At 40.5% G+C, this 13,246-nt stretch overlaps 1 protein-coding gene across 2 annotated transcripts in view; it reads right to left on the bottom strand.

The window, feature by feature from the left end:
- The window catches only part of LOC102559891 (multidrug resistance-associated protein 1), a 68,114-nt gene that overhangs the window by 34,693 nt on the left and 20,175 nt on the right, over positions 1-13,246 (bottom strand). For both annotated transcript variants that reach the window (XM_006277435.4, XM_019476411.2), the window contains 7 exons: positions 13,144-13,209; positions 11,181-11,318; positions 8,166-8,312; positions 7,492-7,576; positions 7,317-7,383; positions 5,532-5,658; positions 3,003-3,179 (listed from right to left, as the gene is read on the bottom strand). In XM_006277435.4, coding sequence (XP_006277497.2) covers positions 3,003-3,179; positions 5,532-5,658; positions 7,317-7,383; positions 7,492-7,576; positions 8,166-8,312; positions 11,181-11,318; positions 13,144-13,209 — 807 coding nt within the window. The remainder of the gene's footprint in view (positions 1-3,002; positions 3,180-5,531; positions 5,659-7,316; positions 7,384-7,491; positions 7,577-8,165; positions 8,313-11,180; positions 11,319-13,143; positions 13,210-13,246) is intronic.

Genomic DNA, 13,246 nt, shown 5'->3' with positions numbered 1-13,246 from the left:
TCTACTACAGACCCCCTGCCTAGGATCAAGAGCTCGACCAGGACTTCGTCAGGGAATTGGCTGAGGCCGCACACTCCCAGTGCATGGTTGTCGTGGGAGACTTCAACTACCCAGACATCTCGTGGGAAGAGTGCTCGGCCAAATCTGAGAGGTTGCAAAGCTTTCTCTCGTGCATGGATGAGCTCTATCTGACGCAAGAAGTCTACGGGCCAACGAGGGATAAATGCTGCTTGACCTGGTACTGGCTATGAGGGACGACTTAATCAGTGACCTAATGATTGAAGGGAAGCTGGGTGACAGTGACCACAAGCTGATCACCTTCATCGTTCGCTGTAAAGCTGGCAAGTCGGTCAGCAATACAGAAGTCCTCGACTTCAGGAAAGCGGACTGTTACAAGGCTAAGGAGGCTTGTCAGTGAGGCCCTAAAGGGCCACAACCCAAAGGGGAGGGGAGTTCAGACTGAGTGGTTGCTCCTCAAGGAAGCAATCCTGGATGCACAAGCAAAGTCTAGCCCGTCTCGGAGGAAAGGCAGCAAAAGGGCACAGCAGCCCCCTTGGCTTGGCTCTCCAGGGAACTAGTGGACCTCCTGTGTCTAAAAAGAAAGACCTACAAAGGATGGAGGACTGGATCCACCTCCAAAGAGGAATACTCTGCACTGGTTTGGACCTGCAGGGAGCGAACCAGGAAAGCCAAGGCTGCGACGGAACTCCAATTAGCTACAAGTATCAAGGACAATAAGAAGTCCTTCTTTAGATATGTGGGGAGCTGGAGGAAAAGCAAGGGCAACACTGGACCCCTGCTAAACCAGATGGGACAAATGACAACTGACACCCAGGAAAAAGCCCACTTGATAAATCAGTCCTTTGCATTGGTTTTTCACCAGTCCTATGGGATGCCCCTGCCCATTATGGGGCAGGGAGGCCCGGGCAAGGGAGATCCCTTACCCCTTGTCAATGCTGACCTCATGAAGGAATACCTTGAGAGACTGGATACCTTCAAGTCAGATGGCCCTGACTGTTTATACTCAAGGGTACTCGAGAAGCTGGCTAGCATCATAGCCCAGCCTCTGGCACAGATCTTCGAGAACGCCTGGTGCTCTGGTGAAGTGCCCAAAGATTGGAAGAAGGCCAATGTGGTGCCTATTTTCTAGAAAGGGAGGAAAGTGGATCCGGCAAACTACAGGCCCATCAGCCTGACCTCTATCCTGGGGAATGTCTTGGAAAAGATTATCAAAGAAGCCATTCTTAACAGACTGGCTGATGGCAGCATCCTGAGGGATAGCCAGCATGGGTTTGTTGCAGCTAGGTCTTGCTTGACCAATCTTATTTCCCTTAACGACCAGGTGACCTATCACCTGGACAAGGAAGAAGAGATTGATGTCATATATCTTGACTTTTTTAAAAAGGCCTTTGATCTGGTATCCCATGATCACTTCTTAGCAAAATTGACTAACTGGCCTTGGCTTCACCATGATCCGCTGGCTGGGGAATTGGCTCTGTGGTAGAACCCAGGGCGTGGTGGTTGACGGAAGTCAATCGTCGTGGTGCGTTGTTCCATTGGGGTCCCTCAAGGCTTTGTCCTAGGGCCTATACTATTTAACATCTTCCTTAATGATGTAGACACTGGTGTCAGAAGCAAACTGGCCAAGTTTGACAACACCAAACTCTGGGGTAAAGCATCCACACCTGAGGACAGGAGGGTGATCCAGGCAAACCTTGACAGGTTCAGGAAATGGGCAGACGAGAACCTAATGGTGTTTAACACTGAAAAATACAAGGTTCTCCACCTTGGGAGGAAAAACCTGCAGCATCCCTATAGGCTCCGCAATGCTATGCTGGCTAACGCTATGGACGAAAGGAACTTCGTCATGACTGACCACAAGATGAACGTGAGCCTTCAATGTGATGCTGCAGCTAGTAAAGTGAGCAAAACACTGGCTTGCATCCATAGATGCTTCTCAAGCAAATCCCAGGACGTCATTCTCCCGTTGTACTTGGCCTTGGTGAGGCCACAACTGGAGTATGGCGTCCTGTTTTGGGCTCCACAATTCAAAAAGAATATGGAGAAGCTTGAGAGAGCGCAGAGGAAAGTCATGCGCATGATCAAAGGTCAGGAAAACAGACCTTATGATGAGACGCTGAGAGCCATGGGACTCTTCAGCCTGGAAAAGCGCAGGCTCAGGGGTGATCTGGTGGTTGCCTATAAGTTTATCAGGGGTGATCACCAGGGTCTGGGGGAACGTCTGTTCACCAGAGTGTCCCAAGGGATGACAAGGTCGAACAGTCATGAACTCCTTCAGGATCATTTCAGGCTGGACATAAGGAAGAACTTCTTTACTGTCTGAGCCCCCAAGGTTTAGTATAGACTACTGCCAGAGATGGTTCAAGCACCTACTCTCAACCCCTTCCAGAGACATTTGGATGTTTTATCTTGCTGGGATCCTATGATCCCTGCTGACTTCCTGCCCCTGGGGCAGGGGGCTGGACTCAATGATTTTCCGAGGTCCCTTCCAGCCCTAGTGTCTATGAATCTATGAAAATGCCAAAATCCTATCTTATCCTATAGGACAGGATTTTCAAAAGCATCACCATTTGCTTGTCCCTGCTCCTCCTCATTTCAGTGAGAGTAATTAGTTAGGCCAATGATGGTACTTTGGAAAAGCCCATTCTCAAATGGATGAACAGCTAGTATTGTATAGGCCTAGAGTAGAAAGAATATCTGAAGGGCAATCCAATTGACTCAAAACTCTTCTATAGAAAAGTATCAACAGATCCTCAAAAATATTCTGGCAACTACCTCATAAAAAATTTCTTAATGACTAAATATGGAGTTAATTACCTAGATTCTTTTGAGGAGCTAGGCCAGGACTATTGGATGAAGCAGTGATTAGTTATCCTTTTCAGCATTTTTCATGTTACACATTAATTAGCAGATTAAACACATTTGGAAGCATGTGTGAATTAGCTCAGCTGAGTGATCTATGATGACTCAAGTTCTCTCACCCTTTCTCCAATCTCTGTTTGATCTCCATTTGGTAATTGCTCCAAATCTGGTAGTAAAGCACAGGCTTCCAAAACCCTCTCATAATATGGCTTGTTTAGACCTGAGCCAAAGAGAATATTTTCCTGTAAAATAGAATTCTGAATCCAAGCTTGTTGGGAAACATAGGCCACGGAGCCCTAAAAAAGAGAAAGAGAAGAAAAATAAATATGCTCGCACTTGAACAGGGCTTCAAGGGGAAGGACGAATTTTAAAGACATCTGTTGTTCCAACATTACCTCAAATTAACGGTTCCAAAATATCAGCTTTATCAAATTGTGTTATCTTTCTAAGAAGTCAGTTATTACAGACCAGACTGCCTAAAAGATTAATTTTTAGAAGACACCTACACACTAATTGGTATGCCCCAATTATGTTACCTCTACCTGGATTGACTTATAAAACCTATTTTTGAGTAGTACCACTGAGGGGTGCTGCCTTTAAGCAGAGAATATTCATTCATGCATGCAATACAATACTAAGGTGGATGCACTGCTGGATGGGGACATAGAATGTTTCAGCATGATGGTTATCAGTGGACACGTCTACACAAGACGCTATCACTGTAGCAACACGCTACAGTGACACAGTGTTGGTGGGCACAAACTATGATGCTGCAGCTACATCACTGTAGCAACACACTCCCTTGCTATAGTGCATTACTACAGCAACACAGTGGCTAAAAATAACTGTGCGCTGCTGGCATGACAGTACAGGCTGTTACTGCACCATCATTTAGTACTTCCAAAAGGAAATACTAAATAACAGCACAGTAACAGCAGTGCCATAGAGGCACATATAGACGTGCCCAGTGTGACACAAGGCAACTTTTTCAGTCCTAAGATCTGCCTCAGGACACAAAGATACCAAAAACTGGAACCGTGTTTTGGATATGACAATCTCACTCTCAAACCACGATCAGATTTAGTTTGCATTTTTTAATGTAAAACTTATTTTAATAGGTTGCTCAAGCTGTAATAACAGAGTGTAGTGCTTCTTTCCAGATGCTATTGTGGCTAATTATTTTGGGCTTTCACATATTGTTATTGAGCTAACTGGATGAAAACACCAATTGACGATTAGAACTACACCTGACTAAATGATTACAATACAGCCACTTCTTGCTTAATGTCATAGTTACGTTCTCGAAAAATGCAACTTTAAGCAAAACTATGTTAAGTTAATCCAGTTACGTCATGGTAGTTACTCACTAGCAGGCGGTGGCCAAACAATGTTGCATGACTTTAAACGAGTTTGTTCTCTACTAGATCAGTGATGTAATAACAAAACAACATTAACTGGGACAACGTTAAGTGAGGAGTACCTATAGTCCCTTGGGGCATTAATCTAGGAATCTACTAATTTTACTAGGAACTAACAGAATTCTTGCAACATCATCTGCCACCCTATGAGCTGATACTAACACCTGAGCAGTAGTTTTTGTTTAGCTCCCTTTCCCAAAGCTACACTGTTTCCCTCCTTTTTAAAAGGGTGTTGTTAGATGTTAAATGCTCTTATGACAGGGGTGTCCATGCACTAAGATAGGAAAAGATGAGCTAAGTGCCCTCTAAATCTCAAAGTTATGCCTCTTCAAGAGAAGATCATCCCCAGCTGGTGTTAAGCAGCTTGTGTTGCAGTAGTCAGTCTGCTACATGGGGTGAATACAATCTGAGGTCTGGTATCCCAGGATGCAGTTCTTCCCCCACCCTCCTCCAACAAGGTAGATGACTTAGATCTATTATCCAGAACTCTACTGCCCCAAACAGACAGAGCAGGGACAGCCATGGGTAAATGGGGAGATAGGAGGAGAGGGGGGCGAGGAGGATAGGGGAGGTGCCAGGTAAGTGGGGGCTGCCAGGGAGCTGTTGGGGAGGGTTGGTGAACAGGGAGCCACTACAGAGCCTTAGAGCTGAGCAGCCATTGGGCAGACTTGGCAGCTCCTAGCCACATCCCTGCTCACCAGACCTCTAGCAGCAAATCAGAGCTTTGCACATTAGAGATGGCATTAACTTTTTACTGTGCAACTGCTCACAGCATGTTCTAACTTTAATACTGTCTAACATTTCATAGAATTGCAAATTGTAACATGTATCAGCACCATGATTCTTTTCCTTCCCTAAGAATAATCCACTGTGGCCATGTGCAGAAAACAGTCACTCCTACATATGGGTCACAATTTTATCACTGTTCCAAATCAGCCATGTTTAAATCCTTAGGCAGGATACATGACCTAAATCCATAAGGGATTTTTACAGTGAATAATTAAATAAAAAGGAGCTGTATCATATTACCTTTTAGTGTAAGAAGCTACACATCATCCAGCAACAAGTAATCTGAATTTTATCCCAGTTTTCTCAGAAGACTATGTTGGCTGTGTCTCAAAAATATTTAACTGCCAATGTATTTTTTTATGAATAAAAATAGTTAATTCTCTGAAGCAACCCTATATAAATAGTATAACTATAGTGATTTTTTTTTTAAAGCGACTTTACCCTTCTTTGGACTGTTCCTTCCAGTTTCTCCATTTCTCCCAGAATAGCTGAAAGGAAAGATGATTTTCCAGATCCAACTTGTCCAACAACAGCAACTAAGGCACCTTCTGGGATCCTCACATTCAGACTAGAAATTTTTAGACAGATAGACACCATTCATTCCCTCTGTCAACACTGTGCTGTTTACAGAGTAGTATCCCCCTGTAGCAGATGCTCTGAAGGACAAAATACTTAATCTACCCCTTACAGTGACTGAGGAAACAAACATTTCTGTTTGGGCCTCTCTGACTCGAAAAGGTTCTGTACTCCTCAGAACCCTGAAACAATGGCTTTGCAAAAATAGCTGCATGTGTTTGCATGTTTAAAAAGTTTTAATTTTTCATTTGGTCACAATGTATTGTGAGCACCTTGAATAGGACAACCCCTAATTTCTGTCTTGTAGAGTATCAGCCTTATTACCCACCTTCCTAATGCTTGATGTGCCTTTAGCCATTTTTTTGCAATAAAGTTCTACATTTTACAAAAATCTATTTTTACCACTTCATATTGACCCATCTATTGTACTTAGTACATCTGCTTTTACAATATTAAGATAGTGATCCAACGTATGCTCTCTGTTTCCAAAAGGATTAAATTCTATTAGATTACTGAATCATGGGCATAACAACTTTCTCAGCAGTGTTTTTATAAGAATGTAGTTTCAAAATCTCTTGCATTTTTGCATTAAAAGACTACTGTATTGTCAATGAATTGACATGCAAAATTGAGCTTTTTGTAGAGAAATTATCCTTCTGCAATGCATTTAGGACTTGGTGTTTGGTTGAATGTAAAGCATTAGTAGGAAGATGAGATGGAAATGAGATCACTTTAATGAGATGGGCATGAGTATCTGGATATGTTGTTTCATTTCTGTTTTGTTTCTGTACTACATTTCATTATGATGGTGTATTATACACCATTACTAGTTCCTCAGTGTAGCTGGTTGCTAATGCAGTGCCAATATTGATACCAAATTCGCCCATGTTCTCTGAAACTCCCACTGTCTTAATTTCTCCAGGTCACTCTGCAGCATGGTTATATTTCTTCGTGTACTAACTTTGTCCTTGTGCATCATCTGTCAATTTAAGCATTTCTTAATTTGCATCAAACACAAGACCTGACAAATCTATGACACGGCCATTCAGGAAACAGAAATTCTTGGGAATCTGTTGTTCTTGCAGTAATATTAAGCAATACTGACAAAAGGAAAAATTGTTTCCAAGATGGAGACCCCAGTGCCAGCAAAGTTAAATTAAGGAAGCTGTACTTAAAAACAATAAGACATCATGTATGTTTCCAGGAGGGCATAGAGGAGATATCTTGTATTCCTATGTACTTGTGTGGCCACCTATAACATGAATAGCAATGCAGAAAGTGAAACTGCTTCTGTAAAATTCATATACCCTCCCCTCCTGCAAGTGGATATGATGGGCAAGGGAACTAAATATCAGCCTCATTCTCTTTACAGATGTAGGCATATAGTAGTACCTGCATGTCAGGAAACATATGCTATTCTGAGTGAATTCCTTTTCTGGAGTAGTGGTGACATGAGGCATAAGACAGTGGTCTGGGGAGTTGCAATCATCTGCTTGGGACATTCTGAGACAAAAAAAAAAATTCTGCCCCTTGGACTAGGCAGACCATATGTCATCATCTACCCAAATGCTATGGAAATTCAGTGTAGCAGAATGTGAAGCCTACACAGATGTTGTTCAAAGTACTTATTAAAGGGATTTTTTTTCTTACTTATTTAAAATTTGTGTGCTGTTCTCATCCCAGCGGAAAGAAGCATCAATAAATCCTACAGCATGATCTGTTGCAGTGAAGAGAAAGAAACAATGACTCAGAGGCAGCTGCCTAGTTGTTATTTCTGAATAATTAGTGTACAAGATGCAAATGAAAAACATATGTGCCAGCTTACTTGCACTGTAGTTTGTGTCGATATTTTGAGGATCGAGGTCTTCAGAATTTAGGAAGTCCTCTAAACGACCCAGAGAAATTTTTGTCTGTAACAAATATGAATATTTATACTATTTCAGATTCTTAAACAATACTTAAAAAACCTAGACTATATTGAGAGAAGCATGCCATGCACAGGTTTTGGGTTTTTTTGTTTGTTTTTTAAGCAGGCATTGCTTCATCCAGGGTTAAATTTGGATTAGTTTTTCTCCAATTGTATACTTTCCACCTTGTGAATGCATAACTGTTAGAACATAAAGCTGCTGCATGATAGGGAGCAGCCCCTCCACCCACTTTAGAAATCACTCCAAATGTGCATTTGCCCATGCTTTAACATATATGGAAAAAGTAGATTAAGCACATGTAGAAAAAGCAACAGTATTTTTGACAACTGTTAGTCATTTCTCATAATATACTAATATACTTCAAAAGATATCAGGAAATTTCTATCCCTGAAGTTCCACCGTCAAAGCCATGAAAATACTCCTCCATTATTCACCCAACTAATATAATAACGTAAGACTTGAAAAAACTGGGCTGCTTAGCCATCCATTAAATGTAGATGAAACCACATGATGATAAATGAGAGAGCACCGTATTACCCTTTACAACGCCCATACATATTTTGTTTTTTACCTGGGCTACAGCAGAGATCACAGCTGGCAAATCAAACAGTGGCAGCCGTAAAATATTGAACAAAGAGATGGATGTGAAAACTTTAGCTGCAGTTAAAACATTCTCTTCATCCAGGAGAAAATAGATTCCAAATGTAGCCAAAGAGACCTTTAAAAAAATAGAGGGATTTTTGTTTTTCCATTTGTACTTTTCAACAATTTCTCAAAGGATAAAAGCAGGAAATTAACGGAGGTTAAATATAAACCAACATATGAGCTGTGCCATCATCAGCAAATTAAAATAATACAATTGTAGTACGTAGAAGAAATATAAGCTCTTGTATCATATAATTAAAATATTCCATTCCTTAATTAAATATATGCATAGAAATACTCCCACAGAATTTCACATGTAGAGTATGTCAAGGCCCCATTCTCTCCTTTTGTAAACGTGGATTTGTATACTTTCCTTACCCACAGAACTCCTTGTATGCCTGTCTTCCAGAGTTCATGTGCACTATCATTTTAACTAGCAGCACACATGATCACTGAGCTCAAAAAGAGAAGGAGTTTAAGTTACTGCTGGGTAGGAAATTGTTTTCCCATGCTTGGATAATTTTCCAGAATTAAGTTTATTTTACCATCCTGAATCGGCACAATGAGCTAAATCTCACCAGATTTTACGTGGGTGCTCTGCACTTCATGTAAAAGAACCTAAATGTATTGTACAGAATTGGTGCATTTTACAGACTTACGTTTTTATTAAAGTTGATAAAAAGAACTGGTATGTACTTTTCTGCTTTTGGCTATCAAAAATAGGACATATTCATTTTTATTTAACATCCCCCTCCATCCAATTTCTAAACTGAAATCTTGAAAATGGTTTCTTTAATATAGGTGTACTGTATAATCCTGAATAGCCTATCTAAATGGCTAACATGACTAGGGGTTGGAAGGATCTGGACCTCAATCCTCTCTCTCAACAGACAGGGATAAACCTATTAGGTTAGGTATAGACTTAAGTCCTCAGTTAGCTGTTTTACACTAGATGAGGCTCTGACCCATTATTTCTCATGTAAAGAAGTGATTCAAAATGAAAGTTTAAATGAATTCCTGATACAATTCCACTGCTTAAGCTGTCTAGATGACATACAGTTTCAGTTTCTTAATTTTCAGAACCTTATAGTTTAGAGGCATTGTTCATTTAAAAAAAAAAAAAAAGTTTGGCTCATCCAAATTTCTTAAAAGCAGGATGGTACACTGGCCAGTGGCCACATAGGGAAGTGCTTTTCTACAACAGTTTTCTTATGTAACAAAATCATACAATTTTTCTTTTATTCTCTAGGAATGACATGTTACTAAAATGATATTAATGTATTATGCAACTACAGTTTCACCACTGAAACTATTAACATTCAGTACTTGTATAGATTATATATCATGCCACAGCTATGAGTTAAGGGAAGAAAGTGTGTGTGGAACCACATACTTCAAATTCAGCTGTTCTCCATGCTGCAAGGGAGCAGCATGCAGGTGGTGGGCCTGACCCCAGGAGATCTAGGAATTCCCCCCCCCCAAAAAAAACCCCGTGTTAAAAAAAAAAAAAAAAAAAAAAAAAGCAGAGCAGTGCATGCAGGGGCAGCATGTGTCGCTCAAAACGAGCTTGGCTGGCCAGGGCTATACTTCAGCTGCCTGCCAGACTCTGCTCTGAGTGGCAGGATCGCCATTGCTGGAGCCCCAGGACCCCAGGTGAGGCTGCTGGGGCCAGCACTGGGCTGGCCCCAGCAGCCTCCCCTACCCAACCCAGGGTAACCTGTTACATACAAGAGGGCATGTGGCACAATCGTTCCTTGGGGACAACTAGCGACAGCACAAGGAGTCCTGTTGTTAGTTGTCCCCAGGGAACCAAATGTCCATGCTCATGTGGATGTGGCCAAAGTAGCTAAATTCTTTTCCTAGGGCTCCACAGCAAATGAGTAGCAAATCAGGGATAAAACTCCTGAATTTCCAGCTTCCCTTCATGAATTCAGTCTTCTGGCACATCCACCACACTGGGTTAGCTCAGGGGAACAGGTACACAGGAAAAAAAACTAAAGTATTGACTTAAGTTGTGTTTATATTTCTCTGCTATAGCAACTGCCTTTATAGATCAATAAGAGGGAACAGAAAAATACCTGTTTGACTTCCGAATCTAACTATGCTATTTAGGAAGCAAGAAAGTTGGCAAAACAGATAGCAAATTTTGTGAATAAAGTGAAAAGCTTTATTTGATTCACAAGGTATTAAAGAAACACAGAAAAAACATTCCGCCTCACTCCATGAAAATGATGATCTTCTGTCCATCTCAAGTACATCTATAGTCAATATATATTTAAGATATCTTTTTCCCCCACTAACCAAATTACTGCTTACAGACAGATGCATAACAGGACAGTTTGGTATCCTGGGCAGTGGTAGCACAAGGGGTGGCAGTGGCTCTTGGCTGCTGGCAGTAGTAGCAGAGCTGGCCAAGAGAGGGTGTTATTTTTCTGCCCCTGCTCTCCTCCCCCCACCAAGCTGGCACCTGGGACTGCTGTCTCAGTTGCTCCCCCTAACTTCTGCTAGTGCTTACATAAGAATTAGAGTCTATACCACCTCTATTTTGACACCATAATCTTATATTTTTTAATCTTAAAATTGATCACTGAAATGAAAGCGTCACTTAAACGTTTAGTTGGTATAAAGATAAGAATCACTTTCTTTAAGAAGAACGTGCAATTCTCTGCATGAGAGAATAAGAGTCCTCTGATTATGGCACTTGACTGAAACTCAGGAAATCTGGATTTTATTCCTGGCTTGCTGTATGAATTTGGATAATCCACATCTTCTCCATGCCTCAATTCCCCTCTGTAAAATATTTTTATTACTATATTTCATGATCTCACAGAGGGTTTGTGATTATAAATTCATCAGCAGTTGTGAGGCTTTCAGATACTACAATGACAGGGAATATATAAGTAATCAACATTATACAAATGTATATAGTCAAGAAACATACCAGAAAAGGAATACATGTCAAAGTTAGCATAGAGAAAGTTGCCAAGTATCCAGATGACTTCAAAACATCTATTTCATGTTCTCGAATTTCCATAACCTTCTTCTGATAGGATGTCTCCCATGCATAAAGTTTGAGAATCTAAACAGAAATCAAATGGAAAATTACCTTGTAATAAATCAGGAGAAATGATAGTAACTTTTGGAACAAACTCATTTTTAGTTGTCTGTAGAAGTTTTAATATTATAAAACTGTAAACACCCAATTTCCATTTTTCCAGTGGATAGTTTTACAAATGAAATATTGTCCTATTAAGACTCAACATAACTCAAAACTGAAATTCAGTTAGTCTATAAGGTACAGCTATACGCGGTCTTCTGTCAAAATGAAATTACTGCTGTTCAGAATAGCATGTGGTAGCGCTCTTTAGCTCTATACATCTCACTATGCCCATCTTCTGTTAAAATAATTATTATTCCTAGGTACTCTTATCCCCATTTATCTTTCTATGTGTTTTAGTTAGCTAAAAATTATCTAGGCAGGTGTCAAAATCAGACTTCTCTGCAAATGTCCTCTATCACTGACTGATAAAGAAAATATCAGTTTGGTATTCCAAGCTCATATTTCACTTTCTCCTGGAGAACCTGGTATAAGAATGAATATCGTCAGCTAGGCAATCAATCAAATTCTTACCTAATTAAGGACAGCATGTAAAGTGTGCTCAAAAAATTTGGGCTGACATCTTTAAACAACCCTATTGCTGTTATACATAACATGAACAAAGAGGCTGTGTCCACATGAGCATGGACATTTGTTTCCCCAGGGACAAGAAGCACCGGCATACCTTGTACCTTGTGCTGCTGCTACTTGTTCTTGGGGAATGCCCATGTCATGTGCCCTGGTGCGCAGCAGGTTACCGTGCCAACTGTGCTGGCCCCAGCAGCCTTACCTGAGGTCCTGGGGACCAGAAAAGCTGCAGACATGGCACTCCTGCAGCTGGGAGTCTGGCCAGCAACCAGAGTGTGACTCCAGCTGGCCAGGCTCTGATTTTGGGCAATGTGCACTGCCACCATGTGTGCTGCCTGCTTTTTTCCTGCACAGGTTTTTTGACGCTTGGCTCTCCTGGGATCAAACCTTCCCTTCCCCACAACACTGCAAGGTAGCAGCAAGGAGAATGCCTGAATGTGCAGCCTTTTTCATATGTATAGTTTCTATTAAGTGCATGTATTCACAGTCTGGAGAATTCTAGGGTTTTTTTTCATAGGAAAGATACTCTGTAACAGTGTAACCTGACATTGTTATTAATAGTACATGAGATGAATAAAGGAAGAGAGGCCTTGGGCCTTCTACTGACAAATAAATAACAGTCCATTATAACATGTTTGTACTGAAAATATTGTTGCTCTTACTTACAACCAAATAACATCTCCGCTAACAGAACTTCCTCTCTGTGTAATAATAATTTAACACTAAGAATTTGTATTTCCCAAGCCATATTAGCAATACTGATTACGTCTAGAAATTCAAAAATTTGAGGGGAATACACCATAAACTATGAATTACTTGAAATGTGGGTGTATTTCAGATCTGAAGTATAAATGACAAATTGTGATGGTCAGGAAAAAAAATATTTGAAAAGCTTGTTTCCTTTTTTCACTGAAACTTCACTTTTGACAGAGATTTGCAAGCATCTAAAGACGGTCTATTCTAACGAAATACTAAAGCAAGATAATAAGAAAATGTCATTGTTAATCTGTATTTCAGAATCACATTTCTAACTGACCTTAATATAGCTTTAAAAAAAATAACTTTGAACACTTTACATAAAATAACTTATTTCTCCTATTTATTGTCTCTGATGTCATCTGAAAGGTCAGTGGCAAGATCCTAGTTTTATGAATTACGTACTGTCTCATCGTTACAAACTAGTGAAAGTACAGTGAAACTAATTAGCTTCTTGTGTTACCTTTATTCCATGTAATATTTCATTTAGTAGCTTAACCCGTTGATCTGCAGTCTTCATTTGGCTTTTCTGGTTAAAAGACAAAAAAGTTTACCTTTTAAAATAA

This window comes from Alligator mississippiensis, chromosome 1, assembly GCF_030867095.1.
Source record: "Alligator mississippiensis isolate rAllMis1 chromosome 1, rAllMis1, whole genome shotgun sequence".
In the NCBI taxonomy this organism is placed as follows: domain Eukaryota; kingdom Metazoa; phylum Chordata; order Crocodylia; family Alligatoridae; genus Alligator; species Alligator mississippiensis.
This window is presented reverse-complemented; position numbering and strand designations above follow the sequence as displayed.